The sequence below is a fragment of the Zootoca vivipara genome, chromosome 9 (assembly GCF_963506605.1).
Source record: "Zootoca vivipara chromosome 9, rZooViv1.1, whole genome shotgun sequence".
NCBI lineage: Eukaryota > Metazoa > Chordata > Lepidosauria > Squamata > Lacertidae > Zootoca > Zootoca vivipara.
Genome location: NC_083284.1, coordinates 39,350,656 through 39,369,561, shown reverse-complemented (window position 1 = coordinate 39,369,561; position 18,906 = coordinate 39,350,656). Strand labels below are relative to the sequence as shown.

The 18,906-nt window shown below is 40.9% G+C and overlaps 1 protein-coding gene across 1 annotated transcript in view; it reads left to right on the top strand.

Moving 5' to 3' along the window:
• The first annotated feature begins 5,112 nt into the window (after window positions 1-5,112).
• The window catches only part of GATB (glutamyl-tRNA amidotransferase subunit B), a 38,749-nt gene continuing 24,955 nt past the window's right edge, over window positions 5,113-18,906 (top strand). Inside the window, exons 1-4 of the mRNA XM_035112165.2 lie at window positions 5,113-5,297; window positions 8,011-8,161; window positions 15,121-15,234; window positions 17,698-17,896. Of these exons, the coding sequence (XP_034968056.1) occupies window positions 5,146-5,297; window positions 8,011-8,161; window positions 15,121-15,234; window positions 17,698-17,896 (616 nt within the window). The 5' untranslated portion in view covers window positions 5,113-5,145. The remainder of the gene's footprint in view (window positions 5,298-8,010; window positions 8,162-15,120; window positions 15,235-17,697; window positions 17,897-18,906) is intronic.

The following is an 18,906-nucleotide window of genomic DNA, read 5'->3' as shown; positions in this document are numbered from 1 at the left end:
CTGTTCCTGGAAAGAACTCCAGTTATGTGCATCTTTGTCACCTAAAACTCCACGCTAATCCTATTTCACGATATATCCTCGTGTGACCCCCATCTTAAAGTTGACAACATTCCCTTTTATCCAGACATCCCGTTATCTACAGCTATAACAGGAGTGTACTCACTGAGTTTTTAGTTGGGTATTTAGTATCTCTGGGAATGATCCTAGCATTGAAAGGTTTACACATCTCCAGTTCTAAAATAGGATTTAAAGCTTTCTAACAGATGCTTAGTGGTATCTCCAACCACAACCCCCGCTAAATGCACACAGACACTGATCAAATGCATTGGCCTAATTTGATAATTCATTAGCAGGACCAATTAGTACTATCAGCCAGGGCAGAAATTTGTAAGTAGATCTCTGTCCCCTCCCCCCTTCTATTTCTAAGGCTTTCCTAAGACCAACAGCTGACAAGAATGCAGGCAATCTTGACTATTTGCTTTAGTACTGCTGCATTCCATTCACATTTTTCTCATAGCACATTATTCTTCAGGAGCACACTTAGAGAGGCTCCACCAGTCCCAAGATACTGCTCTCAGGAGTGAGGTGGTCTTCCCACTAATCTATGACTATAACACTACTCTTGTTGCAATTAATTACATTACAAATATTGATCCTTTGCTAGTCCAATGTAATCTATGTATTTCTTTACAAACATGCTGCTCTCTTCTTGAATTCCATGCTTGGAATGGTTTTTATGAATACACACTGAATTTTCAAAATGGCACCCAAGCATCTAACATTCCGTTTTATGAAGTATACTGCACAAGGGAGGAATATCTCTCCTTTGCCCTAACCCTAACACAAGGGAGGAACCCTGAGATGATGGCAACCTGTGGATTCAAATCACAAGAAAGGAGATTTTGACTAAATATCAAGACCATTCTGACAGTCAGAACTGTTTGACAGTTAAACGGACTTCCCTCGGAAGATGGTGGACTCTCCTTCTCTAGAAGTTTTTAAAGAGAGGTTGGATGGCCATCTGTCAGGGATTCTTTAATTGCGATTCCTGCATTGCAGGAGTTGGACTAGATGTTCCTTGGGATCTCTTCCAACTCTACAGTTCTATGACTTTACGAGGCGTCTTTTTGGTATTCAGTAGTTAGGGAAACAGAAAAGAAATTAAATCACTTTTTAGAGGAACTAAAATTACATATTGATGTTATTAAGTATCCTATATATATATATATCCCCGCAACAGCAGAAACAATACCACCAGGCAAATCCCAGTTTAGCCCCAAATTTAAAAACCAATAATTTGAAAAATAATTTGAAAAAATACATTTCATACATTTCCTAATGCCCAACACTTGGGAAATCTATTATATATGTTAATGTATAAGGGTTTATGCATGCAGAGAAAAGGACAAGAAAGGGTTAAGTGAGCAGGCATTTGGCCTTAACTTGAAGTGTTTTAGATATTGTGTTCTCCTTTAGCAGGTGGGATGTGTTAGTGTGCCTTCTGTGTATATGAATGTTTTCAGCTTTAGTTTTAGTTTTATATTGGTTAGCTTTTTGTATTCTATTGTATAATCTGCTCTGGGTTCACTTTTCATTAAAAAGTGACTATTAAGTGCAATAAATTATAATAATGATTGTTATTAGAAAACGCTTTCCCAAAGAGGAAAAGCCACCATAGGATTCAATGTAGATACACAGAAGACAGATAATACCAGTTCTTCTTTGGAAGTAACTGAACCAGCTGTGTCCTAGTTTGTTAGGTGCCTGACTAGCTCATCTCCCTGCAAATCCCATTGGCTTTCACTCATTTCCCCCCTATTTTGATTTTAAATTGTCATAAGCCACCCTTAGTGGTGCATAGATCACTAGGAGGACGGAATAGAAACATTTTACATAAATAAATAAAATAAATGTCTAACATTCCTCACCACCTGACCTAAACTGACAGAAGAGCCCCATACCTTGGTAAAGAAAGTCTCTGCTCCAGCTGGTAGACTTCACCCAGCAGTAGTTGAACCCTAAGTTATTTCCATTGTTGAAATAGATGCAGTAGGTTATTGTTCGCCAACCTAGTTCCTGGTGGCTGGGACTGATGGGAGATGCAGTCCAAACCACCTGGGGATACAGGCTGGCAAAGGCTAACATACATACTGGGCCTCTTTTGTGATGAACGGACAAACACAGGCCTGACCTAGTAATTGCCCTGTCCCTATGCTGAATAACTGTGTGTTTGTGCATATCTCGTGGAACTGATTCACAACACAATGAAAAAGGCACACTTCATCTGATGCAAAACTAACCCAGAAACAGGAAAGAACAGGGCAAATACCATGTATAATTTAGGAAATACAGCTTTACGATTTCTTCTGCCTTCCCCAATAATATTCTACTGCAGAACCACTGTGGCTGCAACTTGAAAAGAAAGTGATAGTTCCCCAGTCTATACCATTATGCTGCCTAAATTAAAATGAAGAACAATGGCTGCAGTTCTATACACACTTACCCAAGAGTAAGCCCTATTGAACTCAGTGCAGCTTACCTCCAAGTAGAAATGCATAGGATTGCCCTGCATATTTATGAATGTGTTGGTTTTACTTGTACCTCCCTACACAATGCTAATTTCATGTTTACAATTGGCAAAGGATTTTTTTTATTAGAATAACATATTTTTACACTAATACTCAATCCTGTGATAAACTGGATGTGATGAGACCTGGATGCTGTATGGATGTCTCTGCTGTGCTGGACACAGAGGTTTTCGCAGAATAAAAAAAACAAAAACCCAGAAACTCTAATAAACCTTTCAAGGCTCTGCAACAACAGATGATATAAGATCCAAAATGGCCCTTTTTTTTCCTTCTAGAAGTGTCACTGAGGGATTGCTTCCAATCCTTTTATTGCTGCAAGAACAGTTTGGTTCATCCTGCGCAGGATGAGAGAATTTCAGAAAACAAACAATCATCAACTTGAAGTCTGGATGGAACAGTTAAATATAAACAAGTATCTGCTGCATTTTATCCCGGTCTGGTAAGGAGCACCAGTAATTTATAGAGAATTATAAGCATACATTTATCATTTCTATTGCACTTTTAATATGAAGAATGCTTTACAATCCATACCTTATGTCCCTCGCTTTCTACATGCCACGTTAATTTCATACACTTCATAATTATTTGCAGCTAAAAGCAGAAAACGTGGGCAATTATTCTATAGAGCACTGTGCCCTTTTCTAAAGGGGAAAAAAGTGTCCTACCCTGTTTTCTGCAGCTTTTTTTATGGTTTGGGGAATGTAAAATATTGGCTGGGGCCTTGTGTACTCCACTGTCCTCTACTGGATAATATCACAGCTACTGACTCAAAGTGCCCATGACTCATCATCTTTTCAAGCAAGTGTCCTACCAAGATGACACAAACAGCATCTAGTGCACATTCAAGTGAAGCCTCAGGGGGTTGGGAATGTTTGTTCTGTTCTTTATGCCATTTACCTGTTCAGCCGGCACCTGTGCTATATGCTTACACATTTGTTTGTACAATATTAAACTAGTGTCTATAACTGCCTTCAGTCCCAACTGTGAAACTGCAGCCCCATTTTGCAAAGTACATTCTAGACACTGATCCAGGTGCTAGCCAAAATCTTTACAATCAAGTCTAGTCTATATATGCTAAACATGCCACAGAATTATTTGTGGGACACCTGGGGGGGGGGTATTTAGTGTAGGCTGTACCACCACTTTGGGCTGCAGGTAGAATATGTCGTTTCTTATTATTATCCTACATTTGATGATGACAGCAACAAAAGGTTCATCGCAAGTAAAAAGCTAGCATATCAGGGAGCAAGGTTCTGAGTTGTTCTAGTTTTCTTCTTACATTATTTGTTCACACAAGGGAGCATTACAAAATGCAATTTCCCATCTGTTGTCTGAAGTCACACAGTCCATGCAGACCTCCCGGTCCCACCTCATTCTGCTACATATGTAGACCCAGCCTCATCCTGTTGTTTTGAACTGAGAGAAGGTCCATAAGGTCTTTCGTTTGCACGTGGTCTTGGGAAAAAGAGTCTCAGGGTAGCAAATAGGCAAGAAATGAGCTAACAACGGCAATACAGCAATAGTATAATAAGCTGTGTAATATAATGAGAGTGTAATAGCTGTGTAACAGAGAGAGAGAGAAAACGCTGGCACAACTTGTTCCTTACCTATTGAATGTCCATCTTTTCAAGGACATACAAGAGATCAAGCCTCAATATATCCACTTACGGAAAAGGAACAGTGATTCACTCCCTTAGGGTAAATGACAGAGAGAATAATGTATTTCATTTATAGGAGCCTGCCTATTAAAATATCCCAGCTGCTCCTATAATAAAACACCTACAAGTGACTGACAACATACCACAATGATTATGCACATATTTTTGTGATTGAACAGACACTTCCACCACAAAACAATACCAGGCCAAACCGTGATAAGATTTAAACAAAAATGAAATCGGCCCACAACAGCTATAAATAATCTCGAGCATATCACCATTTCAGCATGAAATTGTTTTGCTCACATTACAGAGATGCTCCAGTGCTAAAGAATAGAATTTCCAGATAAATTACTGAACTTTCCATTGCAAGCCTGACTCCTGGTGCATGCATCTTAAAAAGTATAATTTCCGTGCTTTCACGTTTACTGAGAATCTTGTAAGATAATATCTCACTTGAAAAATAAATGCATAGTCAGATAAGGAGCAACGGACATAGGAAAGTGGATTCTGTACGTGAGCTGGGTACAGAGAGCGAGAGAGGTGTGAACCAGTGGTACAGGCAGACTACTCTACTCAGTATACTGTACTGCCCTAGGTTCCTTTTGATTCCAGACCACAGGCACCTAATTTTGCACCCCACCCGCCCCACCTGCCACCAGAGGGAGCGTGAACCATCGGCCTATTTCCACCGGCCGAACGGCTGCAACAGATTAGCTCGCCCTCTCTCCGTGCTACTCTCCCCATTGGATTTAGAAGGGATCAGTCGCGGTGCACCACGGGAAATGCTTTTTTGCTTCCCTTCGTTTCCTCTAGTCCGCGCGCGGTCGGGACTGCATTTCCCAGGAGGCTCCGCAAGAGTCGGTGGGTCACCTGACGCTTCACAAACTCCGAGCAAAATGGCGGCGCCCGTGATGCGGCGCTGCCGGGTTTGGCTCGGGGCTGGGCATCGCAGCGTCGGGAATGTCGCCGAACTGCGCGGCCCGGAGGGTCCGGTGGCCGCTAGCGCGCTCTGCCGGAGTGCGAAAGAGATGACAGAGAAGCAGAAACGGTACGACAGGGAGTAGTAGTAACCGGGCTGGGAGAGTAAGGACTCCTGTCGCATATGCTAGCCTCCATCCCTTGCAATGTTTATTTGTGCTTCATGCAGTTCGCCTCCCTAGGGTAATATTCTGCCTTTTTTGTCAGCCTCCCCCGTTCTCTCCCCCCCCCCTCACGACACAGAGCAACTATCAATCTGACTGTCGCAAAGGTCTGGATAGGAGCGGTATTAGAATAAGGTAGTTAACAACCCGCAATCCCTGGCCGCCGCCCCCACTACTCCACACAAAAAAAGCTCGTTTCTCAAAGTTTAAAATAAAATGAAGGTTTATACAAATAGACTGAGGACCGTGTCAAAAAGTATACATTTCTTACCCATTTTTAAAAACCCAACATTGGGTTTTTAAAAAGTGCAAGTTTTCCTTTTACCAGTGGCACAAGTTTGTGGAGGGCGAAATGTGCAGGACCTAGCATACAGGAGAAGGTTCTTAACTCAATGGTAGTAGAGCATCTGCTTTGCATGCAGAAGGTATTGGCTTCAAGTCTCCAGGTAGGACTGGGAATATCCCATTAGAAACCCTGGAGGACCACTACCAATTAATGAAATTAGTACTGACCTAGATGGAATAATTGTCTGATTCAGTGTAAGAAAGCTTCCTATGTTCCTATGCATGCATTACAAAAAATAAATATACAGTACGTGCCCATTGGATTATGATGTCTGCACATCTACACTGCCTTCTTTTCCTTTAACTGCATAATAAATGACATGTTTGTAGCAGCCTTTAAATGGCAGTTTCAAGCACACGTGAGAAACTGTTTCATTAAAATCAGCTTCTTGTTTTTCAGCTATCTACAATACAACAAAGAGTCTTGTGGCATATTTAAAGATTAAAATATAGGCACCATTTTTTTTTTTGTGGACTAGAGTTTACTTCATCAGATGTGTCACCAGAGTATCATTCAGTCAATGAAGTCAACTCCAGTCCACAAAAGCTAATAAAACAATAAATTTGTTGGTCTTCAAAGTGCCATGAGAGTCTTAGCTGGTGTTGCAGTAGAAACCACAAGCATGGCTATCCTTGTGGAAATTACACTTAAGACAGACATCATGCCAAGGTCATGGTGCTCTTTTACAGAAGGTGCAATTTGGGTTCCCACCCCATCCTGTAACCCATGGGTAGGTAAATTAAGGCCCAGAGGCCGGATCTGGCCCAATCGCCTTCTAAATCCGGCCCATGGACGGTCTGGGAATCAACGTGTTTTTACATGAGTAGAATGTGTCCTTTTATTTAAAATGCATCTCTGGGTTATTTGTGGGGCATAGGAATTTGTTCTATTTTTTTTCTTCAAAATATATTCCAGCCCCCCACAAAGTCTGAGGGACAGTGGACCGGCCCCCTGCTGAAAAAGTTTGCTGACCCCTGCTGTAACCTTTCTGGCAAAACATGTCATTTTAGTTCTAATGTTTTCTAAATGCATGTTGTTCCATAATTTATTCTGTGAAGTTCTGTTGAATATATATCCCAGGGATGGGGAACCTGTGCCCCTCCAGCTATTGTTGGATCTCAGCTCCTATAAATCTGAGCCAGGCTGGTCAGTAGTCAGGGATGATGGGAGTGAGAATCCGGTAACATCTGCAGGGACACAGGTGCCCCACCCAGATATATCTTTTGCTTCCTTTTCCCCCACCAATGTGCTTTGAATATAAGCAAAATAGTAACTTAAAACAGTATTCAACAATTACTCCTAATTACTTTTCATAATAAATGAGATGAGAATGGGAAGCTCACTTTGTTATAGTTTGAATAATTCCATTATACAGAAACAGAACTTTGGTTTTGGTTGGGGTTTTTTTTTAAGTGTTTTAATGTTCGAAAGAAGCACTATATTTGATGTATTTGCTTAGAGCTTTTCTGCTTTCCTAATCTCCCATCTTGATCTAAGTACTTCTGTCATAGCTATGGCATAAGCTTGACTTCACCAGTGAAATATGATATTTGTGTCTCTTCTTTGTACAAGTCCAGATAATTACTTCCAGAACCTGTCAAGTGGTTCAGGCAGTAAAGGTGACTGTTCTCTTGCTCATATAAAGATTATGGATGTGAGAGCTGCAATTACTTTTCAGCAGATAGGAAGGTGCTGCTTGTTCTTCCTGTTCAGAGAACCATCTCTTGAGTTGAAAAGATGATTTCTCTATTGCCAGACTACTGATGTTTATGCTAATTCAGTACTAATGGTGCTCTGTAGACCCACCTTTCCCAGCTTGAAAGTGACCATCTGACAGCATATGCATAATTGAATATGCCACCTGCCTGTCGGAGATTTCTCATACATAGAAGGATATCAATTAATATTTATTTTCTATTTCATAATCTCCACTGGGTACAAAATTAGACACCTGCCCAACAAACCCTTTCTCTCTGGATAAAATGTAACTTCTGAAATGCACTTTAAATCGATGTAAGGCTTTCAGGATGTGGGTTTCTTTTTGCCTTCTAACATGCTGCTTTTTGTACAATTTTCAGCTGTTTATGGAAACATTTCACAACATCTTTCAATGTTCATTATACAGCAGTTGTGGGCTTGCAGTGTGCTCCAGCATACTGTTGAACTCTGATACTTTTGACATTTGTATTCACCACCACACCACACCCCAGCTGTTTTAGAAATTTGAATTGCATCAACCCAGCTAGTGAATATTTCTTTTGACTTTCTTTTAGGAATGTTCCCTGGGCAGCAGTGGTAGGCCTGGAAATTCATGCACAGATCTGCTCCAACTCAAAGCTTTTCTCCGGTTCACAAGTCCAGTTTGCAGGAGCACCTAATTCCTTAGTATCTTTTTTTGATGCTTCTCTACCTGGAACTCTACCTGTAAGTTTGAATTGAATGCTTATATTAGTGTTGAATTTTCAACAACAATAAAGCCTGTCTTATCAAACAGGAACAGGCAGCCACCATTAATTCTTCAGGTTTTTAAAATTATTAAGACTCATAATGTTTAAAGGGGATACTGGATGGTTGAAACACTTCTATCTAAGAAGGAACAAGCAGCTTGCAACTGGCCACTTAATTTCCCTCTACCTTTTCCCTCCACATTGATTCCTTTTTGTGTAATCTTGCCTTTTTAAATTTGTAAACTAGAGGGCAGTGCCTCTTGTCTCACTTTCTTTTTTTAATATTGGTATAAGCTGGTTTGGCATTCAATATTTGTCTGAAAAGCAGGATACAAATATAACCACTCCAAATACATCACCATTATTTAACAGAGCACCATTCATGTTACATGTACTTATAAGAAGTTTAATAACAAACAAAAAAGACAACTGTCCTTACAGCTGGCTCACATGCACCCCCAGGACCTACTAGAGATCTGGACTTGGTAGAGCCACTGACTCCACAGGCTCTGAGTTTCCTTCAGCTTTAAACACTGCTAGTCTTTTACGGCAAGGTGGTGTTTCCTTGCTGTCATAGCAATCTGCAACATGAGTTTTTGGTAGTTTGCCATCTGAATGCTTATTTCAAAACTTGCCCTATGCCTGCAAGTGAGTGGAAGATTGTGAGCCTTCCTGACTGATTCTCCAACCAAACTACTATATAGTATTTGGTCAAGCAGTTTGAAATTATTGACTTATTTTAATACACAAGATTATTTAGTGCTCCAACAGAGGTTCTTTGGTGGGATGCAGTAAGATTACCTCTCCTTGTGTTTATCTGAAGGTATGTATAGAAACATAGGAAACTGCCTTACACCAAGTCAGACCATTGGGCCAGCTAGCTCGCCATTGTCTACTTGGCCTACTTTTCCCCAGTCGTCACTGGAGATGCTGGGAGTTGAAATTGGGACCTTTTGCATACAAAACGTGTTCTGCTCATGAGCCATGTCCCTCAACAAGAGACTGGCACCTGCTGCAATGAGATTGTTGGATATTGAACAAGTTGCATGTAGAGAGAGATACTGCTAGGTGTGGCCAATCAGCTTTCAGTATAGTGTAGTATTGTTATATTTCTTATTTTGGACAGACTAAGTACGCATGAAGAAAAAGCCTTAAATCTACTGGGTGGTATCCAACGGTGCCTTTTGCCTTTGCATAAAGTGCTTCCATTTACGTAAGTTGGGACACCCCCATCTTCAGCCATCTCCCCCTAACCCAATTAAGCCAACTATTCTCTCCCTTCTAGTCGTTAATTATGGTTGAACCCAGAATGGGATACAGCAGAGAGGGCTGCAGTAAGTAGGAGGGATTGGCAAGAAATTGGTATCATTTTCCACTAAAGGCATAAATGGATAAAACCCATTGATGGTTTTGTGGTACGTGTATGACAGTTAAATGGAGTTGGACCTCTTGTGGGAAGCAAAGATGACCTTTCTGCTATTTTTTATTTGTAACGGAGCCCGTGCTATACAAACAAAAATTCCTGGATGCAGCTGTTGATGTGTCCTGTAGCAGGACCCTGGGTTATGACTGAGGAGCACCCCATCTGAAGTGTTGTAGAGCTGTTGTCCATCAAAATAGCCCACATCAGGCAAAAACGAGAGTGTGTTGTGGTACAGTGCATTTTTGCTGTATCTCTACCATTCTTTCACAATAAAGTTGTATGTTGTGAGCTACCTTGGGAGGGTTAATCCTGATAAATATAAACATACATAGCACCTTAGAAGTGCCTAGATAAATAAAGCAAAATAGAGTTACGTGTGAAGATTGTCCCTAAGCACATACGGAATATGTGTGAGGGCAGCTTCCATGCATCTTGCCATATTCTTCTGGATTTCTGTACATTTTAAGGAGAAATGGTTGTTCCTTTTACAGTTGTTCCCTAGTGAGAAATCTTGAGCCTAAGCTGAAACAGGCTTCCTTTGAGATAAGAGCTCCTGATTAGTAGTCAGCTTGATGGCTAACCTAATGAAAAATCCGTGATCTGCTCTTGTTCACCTCCAACAGAGGCTTTTATCTGTGCAAGGAGAGGGAAAGAATTTTTTTTCCTTTGCAGTTTTTGGTAGATAAGTTGAAAGTGTATATTTAAAAATGTTAGTACTTGGGTGTCAGAATGTGATACGGAATTCTATTTTTTATTACTATTACTGCTTCATAATTTTATTTTATTATTTTACGGTTTTAGGCAAGAGTGATGGTACCTTCCTGATTTTAACAGGGTACTTTAGTGTGCATGAACATCTTAATGGTTGCACAATTTAGTTAATGGAGTATTATTCCAGATGTGATTTGGCATCTGTTTTAGGCTTAAAATTCTGTCTGCTTTAAAGTTAACAGATGGAAGAAGTATTCCTTTAGATACTTCAGTTGCATATGAAAATTTCAGTTGTGTTAAACACAAGACTGTTTATATTTATGGAGTAAATACCAAACTTTCTTATAGCAGATTCAAACAACATGTTTCCCAGCACTGTTGAAGGTCGGAAAACAGACAACTAATCATCTGTGGGGAGAACTTTTGGGGAGGTGGGCATTAAAAGCAGTCATGCAAGAGAGGCAATTGGGACTGATGCTGGGAAAGGTGAAATTTAACACTTTCCTGCATCATTGTCCTAATCTAGATTACTCATTCAAAGCTGTTATCCCCATAGGAGGGGTGGGTGATGAGAGAACATACAGCATGCATCTCTTCTGCTTTGAAGTTCATTGTACTCTCAGACAGACTGAAACAAAATGGAGAACTCAAGGACACACAAGATGGGATTGTTTTAAGTGATTTTAATGCCTTTAATGTTATGTTTTACTTTATATGGGTGGTTGTCTTGGGAGGCATTTTTGCCAGAAGGGCAGCCCTCATGTTTAGCTACAAATCTCCCAAAAAGTCATACACAGAGTTATGTGTTGGGCATTAGTAATGTTGGGCATTAGTACCAATGGCACACTGACGACGCCTGATACACACAAAGTTGGCTGAATAGGGTTGGGGCTTGCATCCAGTTAGGCAAGAAAGCCTTACGCTTTGGGCTCTTTCACAGAGACAAATGGCCCCTGTGTGGCTCTCTGGAGTTCACTGGTGTCCTCTTCCTAAAACCTGCAAGGAAACAATTCCTAATTACCACCTCACCATCCTACTAACATTCTGCATTAAAAATATTTCTAAAATCCTAGTTTTAAAGCTGGCACAGTGCATTTTTTGAGAGAGCGCTACAAATTGGGGTGTCTCCAGCTTGAATTCCACTGTACCATGAAATTGATCCCTTGTTTGGCTACACTTTTACCAAGTTGGCTGTTTTGATTTTTAAAAATTGCATACGGCTACTGGGCATCTACTGGATGGAGAGTTTGGTCATTCGTGCCATGAATTTGATGTTCCTGCTTAAAGTAGTGAGGAGGGTCTTTCATGAAATGGGTGTAAAATATTTAGCCAGCATAAATCTACTCGCTTGGTTACTATGAATTTCATATTGATTTCAACTTCAGTAGGTGCCAAATGAGGTCAATACTGAGACTTTTGCAATCCTAGTTGTGTGCCAGCATTTTTTATAGCTGGGGAAAAGTTAAACCAGGAGAGTGTAGAGCTTAATTATTTTGAACCTGAAGTTCCATATCAATAGTTAATTAATTTAGATTAATCTGTCACCTGGGGAATGATGTCTACAGTTGAAAGTTGAGGAAGAATCATTTTGTTTACTGGAAGGTCTTGTGTCTGCAAAGGGATTTTTGTGGTCTTCATTATTCTGTCCTGCAGTATCTAAATATTTCTTTGATCTGTCTTAAATTAGTTTTGCATTGGCAGAATAAAAAATAAAGAGCACAGTTCATTATTAACTTTGGCAAATCCCTTATGTAATTATTAATGGCACCTCATTTGAGGTAGCAAGGGATTGAATGTGATGGGTTATTTATCTGGAAGAAGGATCCAGCCCATTCACTGAACTAAACCAATACATGCACATTGATGATTAGCACTGAGAACATCTCTTTTTCCAATTTGTGCTGGTAATGCAGGACTGCCTTTATTGAATTTCTCTTTTCCACAAACGCCAATATTTGAGGGCTTTATTATGCAAGAGCTGCTTTCTAACAACACAGTTGTGGTAGATTAGTGAATCAATAAACTTGTAATAGCTCCTAAACATCTATATTAGATTTAAGTTTCCTGTTTTTTAGGTGTTTTAGTTTTTTTTTCTGTAAAACCTATAGATTTTGGGAATCCCAAATTGGAAGTTCATCCAATCTGGGATTAAAGACCTCTCCTCTCCTCTCCACAGATACACAAACACACACATTTGGCATTAAGCTGCATTGCCAAAATAACCCATTGGCCTATCCTAAACACACACATGTATAAACAATTGCATATTGTTCTTATAGGATCAGTGTAGCAGCTCCCCAAATGTGCTTGCTTGTGCCACTAGCAGACATATTGTTTACATAGCTTTTACTGCTTACTTCCCCCCAAATTAATAAATCATGGTTCCCAGGGTTGTGTGCTGTTGGTGTGGAAGCACTGTTTTCACTGAATCCCACACAAGTGGTCAGAAGCTTTGCAGCTAAGTTCTCCTTAAGTTTTACCCTTTAAAACTCTAGAAATGCTTTTAAATAAAACTGTGATGAAACCCAAGTGGCAAAAAAGGCTCCAGTTTCATGCAGATAGCTGAACAGTTAAAAACCAATGAAAAATGCCAGGAGAGGGACAATTATGGGTATTCTTTTATGTTGTAGAAGAGAAAATTTACAACTGACACCAGAAACACTTCCTGCATAGGAAACTATTATTTTGACACTAAAACAATTTAATACTTCAGCATTGTTGGCAATCTCTCATTTTGGTCTACAAGTCAGGAATAATTGGATCCCATTCTGCTGCTCTTTAAACATTTCTGCTGTATTTTACACATTTTTATTTTAGGCTCAACAGTTTTCTCAAATATATAAGCAAACACCCAAGAAGCCATTCCAGTTACACGAAAGGTTTAACAGCATCCTATTTATTTATTTGTTCGTTTCTTTGTTCGTTCTATGCCATCTTTCCTTCAAGTGTATGTCTGTATCCCATTACCTTATTAGATTCAGATTTTGGGTTGCTTCTAGGACTGAGTTAATTCTAAAGCCAAATCATTGAATTCCTTGGGGCAGGGGACCAAGACTTGACACATATTATAGCCAGGATGTATTTGGAGTTGTGCATCCTATTTACGGACTGGCTTTTCGTTTGGGAAGGGCTGTTGCTCAGTGGTAGAGCATCTGCAGAAAATCCCAGGTTCAATCCTTGGGAGCACCAGGTATGGCTGCGAAAGTCTGAAACCCCAAAGAACCACTGCCAGTCAGTGTAGACATTATATGGACCAATGCTCTGACTAAATATATCACAGCTTCTTACATTTCTACACATTGACGCTCCTGTCCCAGAAAGCACGGGGATTGCATCCTCCACAAAGAAAGCCATGGCAGAAGGGAGGAGGAAAGAAAATGTTTAAAGTGTAGGACATTCCTTGCAGAACAGCAATAATTTCTTCATCTTGCTATTCTAGACCTCTTGATAGCTATACTATGATGGAGCACAGAATAATGGCAGCTCGGTTGCCATTTGAAACCGGTGACAATAGGCACACTTTGAAGCTGCATATTAAAGGAAGGCTTGGTGATTCCTTTCAGTTTAATTTAAGGGAAGGATGGAGAACTTATGGCCCTCCGGATACAGTGGCAACACCATTGGACCATTGACCATGTTGGCTGGGGCCAACAACAGAATTAGAACGCAACAACACCTGGAGGGCTGCAGGTTCCCCACCCCTGGCTTAAAGCTGTATTAACCTGGCCTGAACAAATAAAGACCCGTGTCCTTGTATTAGAAGAATTTTGGAAATCTGATTTTGAGTGTTATCAAGTAGTCAGTCTGAGTGCGCACATAAATAATTTGTGAGTTGGCACATAAATAAATTGACATCCCTTGGCATGAGACTGGAGAGTAGGGCCATGCCTACAACATAGACTGGAAGCACTGTTATACGACTTTAACAGTCATGGCTTCCCTCCAAGAATCCTGGGAGCTGTACTTTAAGGGTGCTGAGAGTTGTCAGGAGGCCCCTCCCAGAGCTACAGTTCCCAGCAGCCTTAAGAGCTACACTTCACAGTATTCTTTGAAGTAAGCCATGCTTGATAAAACTGCTTTAAGTATATGGTGTGGATATGACCTAGGTTTCGACGCTGGATTTCACTTTTATTTATTGCATGTTCTGAGGCTTATCTGTGCCCTACAATCAGAAATGATTTTGTGCAGTAATAATAATAATAAATTTATTATTTATTCCCCAGCCACTCTGGGTGGCTTCCAGAAGGATATTAAATACAATAATCTATTAAACATTAAAAGCTTCCCTAAACAGCAGCAAGAAATTACACTTGCTTGCTGCTTACCCTCTGTGTATCCACACTTTTCATTGGTCTTTCAAATCCAAATGACACAAAGAGAATGCCTGGAAAGATGTCCCATGTTGCTCTGGTCCTGAATTGCCTTCTGGAGCACCTGAGCTTTACTGTAGTGCTATAGGAACCCCTTCCTGTGAGTTGACCCTTGCTTGTTTTTCACTTGCATCAGTAGCTGGCAAGGGTGAGAACCAAAACCTTAAACCTGGGATGTGCCATATGTTGAAAGCATGTTTCTATCCCTGAGCAGCAGCTTCCACCCCACTCACTCTGGCATGGGAAAATACTCTTTTGCATAAGGCTCCAGCGTCTTGCTGCTGAGGCTGAGCTTCCCACGCATGAAAAAGACAGATAATGCTTCTTGAAGGCAAGTAAAGTGGAATGTGCGCTGTTTAAAAGGCAGTGTGTGGGAGAGGCATTTGTTTTATACTGGGTATCTGAGTGAAGTCATCTGTCATGTTTCTTTAGGTTCTCAACAGGAGATGTGTAGAAGCCGCAGTGATGACGGGCCTTGCGCTGAACTGCACCATAAACAAGAAGTCCTTGTTTGACAGGAAACACTATTTCTATGCAGATCTGCCTGTGAGTATGTATTGAGCTTTGTCCCTCGGCAAATCAGAAGAGGGACAAGCCTGGAGAACTGATGGGGAAAACAGGCTGGGAGAAGAGACGGTTTTTTGTTCTCTGCCACTGTTTTGCCCATCCAAGCACTGAGCCCTGATGAATAGGCAGCTGTAGCCAGGCTCTTTCTGATTGAAGGTGATTGTCCTGATTGCTGACTGCAGTCCTGCGCCTCATGTTTCCAATGGCTTTGGATAATTGAATTGCGAGAAGGCGCTGCTAGGGCCAGACTTCCTCTATTCCCTCTAATTGTCTGTTAGGGTTAAGACAAACAGTCTGATTTTGATCTTTGCGTTTGAAATGAATGTATTACAAATCCGCATTATGGTCCTGTAGACATCACAGGCATTGGTTCTCATTACTTTAAAGGATCTGAAATGCAACATCCTGTTTTTACATGTCGCTGATCGCAAAAGCAAATGAAGAAGACTTTAAAAAATCATGCAGTATTACCTGCTGATATTACAGATGACGCTTATATTAGGACCAGACTTGCTTTTTCAAACGTAATGAGGCAAAGCTCACATATAAAGTGAAACCCGTCCGTTCAAATTAATCAAATTAATCATTTTAAAATTTAAATAGGGGCCTGTGTTTTTCCTTGAAGCCACAATTGTAATGCTAAAGATACATGATAGTTTTTTCTTTGAAAATCCCTGCATCAGGATTGGAGAACCTCCAGCCAGCCTGTGCCCACCTGGCCATTTTGACCCACCTAATATCATGCATCCATTTGAAGAAGCAGTTTGGATATGTGCACTGCAGTGCTCCTTCAAACCTCCATTTTGTGGAAGTTTGAAGGAACAGCACAAGGGCTCTTGGAAAGCCCTTTGTAAACATTCCTGTGAGCAGTGTGGGTTGTTTACTAAGGACTGTTTGAAAGTCCTACCAATATGGTATTCAGAGGGCAGCATCACCTGATATCACTATAAGGTCAGGTGATTGACAAGTGGTTGGCCTCACCTATTTGGCCAGAAAAGGTTCCCCATCCCTGCCCCATATTCTCGGGATGGGATGCAATGGCAGGGAGGGAGGATCTCCTTAGAAGTGTTTAGTAGGAAAAACCCCTAATAAGTTGTGGTCATTGTTGACTTCTTCACCTGTATAAAAACATTTCAAGGTAGATTAGATTAACAGATAGGGATTGCCAAAGGTCACCTAGGCCAAACTAAACATGATGTGGGAGATCTCTAATCAAATCACCTGGCCTTTTTAAAAGTATAAAATCTGCCATGAGGAAAGGAGTGGAGCTGGGGGAAAGGTCTTTAGCCTTCCTTGCTATGCTGTTTTCTCAGTCACAACTACTGGTCCTGAGGCTGATGTGGGCTCCACTGGTGGAAAAGACAGGTGCAATATGCACATGCAGAGACCACAAGTGGTTTTTAGCCTAAAAACAACAGGGGCGGGAAGCCATGTGGTTCCTCTTAAACCTTAACAAGTGTGGGGGGGGCGGGGGGGGATCCATGATTGTCTACTTTAACCGTTGCAAGTTTTATGTGAGTGGGAATTTGAAAGTGTGTTCATGGTACCGTATACAAAGACCATACGAAAATAAACAACAGAACTCCATTCTGGGTGTTGATTAAAGAGAGGTTGACTGCCAATTCTGTTTGTTATTTTTTGAGCATTTTAAAAGGGGTTCTGCTTGTGGTTCAACTTGAAATAGAAGAACTATCAAGCCATTCATTAGGGTTTGGAGTTGCCCTTTGAGGTTCACACACAAGCCTTAATTTTAGCCAGGGCTCCCTATAATTTAGCCCCACAATCTATATTCAGTACATTCACATATGAGACACAAAAGGTCAATAAAGTATTATTACACTGTAACAAAAGAATAGAAGCCACATTTTGTTAGTTCAAAACACTTGCAGTCTGCCCCCTTTCCCTCGCCATACAGTGTGTTAAGTGTGTGCAATGCCCAGTTTGTTACGAGGGGGAAATGGGGTAGAACACTAACGCAGGCTGTGATTTATTTGAAGGGGAGAGATAGCAGGCAGGAGAGGATACTTGACCCTTCTGTCAGCCAGTTCAGTCCTACTCCCCAAGGTTGTTTTTCTCATGCAAAACTGCCGTAAGCTAGCATTATCAGAGCCTGTAATGAGATTCATGGTTTTGTTACACATGTAGATAAGATAAATGCTACTTTGGAGATCTTTGGGCGGTTGGATATGAAAAATGGGGCTTCGGATAGAAAATGGAAGGCCTGTTTCTTCTTGTCACTTGTCATCTAATAGGTTTAAAAAGTAATCATTTTAATGGGGAATGGTGGAGGGGAAAGCTAAGAGGAAAGATTACACTGAGTCTTTAATGTGTATTGCATGAATTTGTTGTTAATAATTGCTCAGATAAAAGGGCCATCTATTGGAATATAATGTTGATATGTGACCATTTTAAAATTGTTGATCGCTGCAATTTTAAATGCAGGCTGGCTATCAGATCACTCAGCAAAGGCTCCCCATTGCTGTGAATGGGAACTTGTCATACATTCTACGCATGGGGAAAAACCAGAATGAAATGGTAACCAGGAGTGTGAGGATCAAGCAGATACAGTTGGAGCAAGACAGTGGAAAGAGTCTTCACGATGATTTAAGGAGCCAGACCCTTGTGGATTTGAACAGGGCAGGTAGGTTTGGTACTCTTTTGTCTATGTAACTATTATTTATTTATTTTTTAAAGGAAAAAAGGCAGCAGCATTCTGTGCTTCTATCTGAGGCTGTCAGTGTTACCTCCTGAATTGCGAGTTGTTCTACACACACAAACCCAAACTGAAAGGCTGGCTTGATAAAGGCATCAAAAGAATGCCTTTCTCACAGCTGGTCTGCATGTCTGGCAGCAAACCCAGGGACGGGACTCTGGCTCATAGTTGTATTTGCCATTTTCAGAGGTGAAAGGTGGCTGGGTGAATCTGGATCCTTCATACATGCTCAGGCACACACACACACACACACACACAGAGAGAGAGAGAGAGAGAGAGAGAGAGAGAGAGAGAGAGAGAGAGAGAGAGAGAGAGAGCACTTTTCTTCAAGCCCAGGTTCTTCCATCCAGGAGTGTGAATGGAATAATGTAGCTTTAGACATGAACTGAATGGAAAAGTGTGAGACGACGGATTTATACAAGACCTTGAGTGTGACACAATATGGCCTAGTGCTGAACTGTAACATCTCAGCCCATACATACAGGCTTAATATTTTGAGTAGGGGAAAGATTGAGGTTTGTGGGGAAAACTTTAAGCACCCCCCCCCCACCTGCTGGGTCTTGCTGCCAATTCTGTTTTTCAGTGGCCTGCGCTGCCAGGCCTGGTTTTTTTTTTTTGCCAAACACAATAGAGAGGAATTGCTGTCTCAGAAACCTTCTCCTAGCCCGAATTAGGAAGTGTCCCGGCAATACTATGGGTCGCTATGACTTTGTTTAATTGTATTATTTGTTTTGATGAATTGGTTCTCGTCATTTGCTTTTATATGCCAATGAGTTTGATGTTATAGTGGTCGTGATGTTCGTTTTTTTAATGCTACTGAGATCATTGCGAGCCTCTTTGTGCTCAACATTTGTTGTTGGAAAAGCAGGATGCAAATATTAAATCAACTCAACACAAGAGACTGGCCCTGAGCAACTGCTTCCCCTTACCCTTGAAAA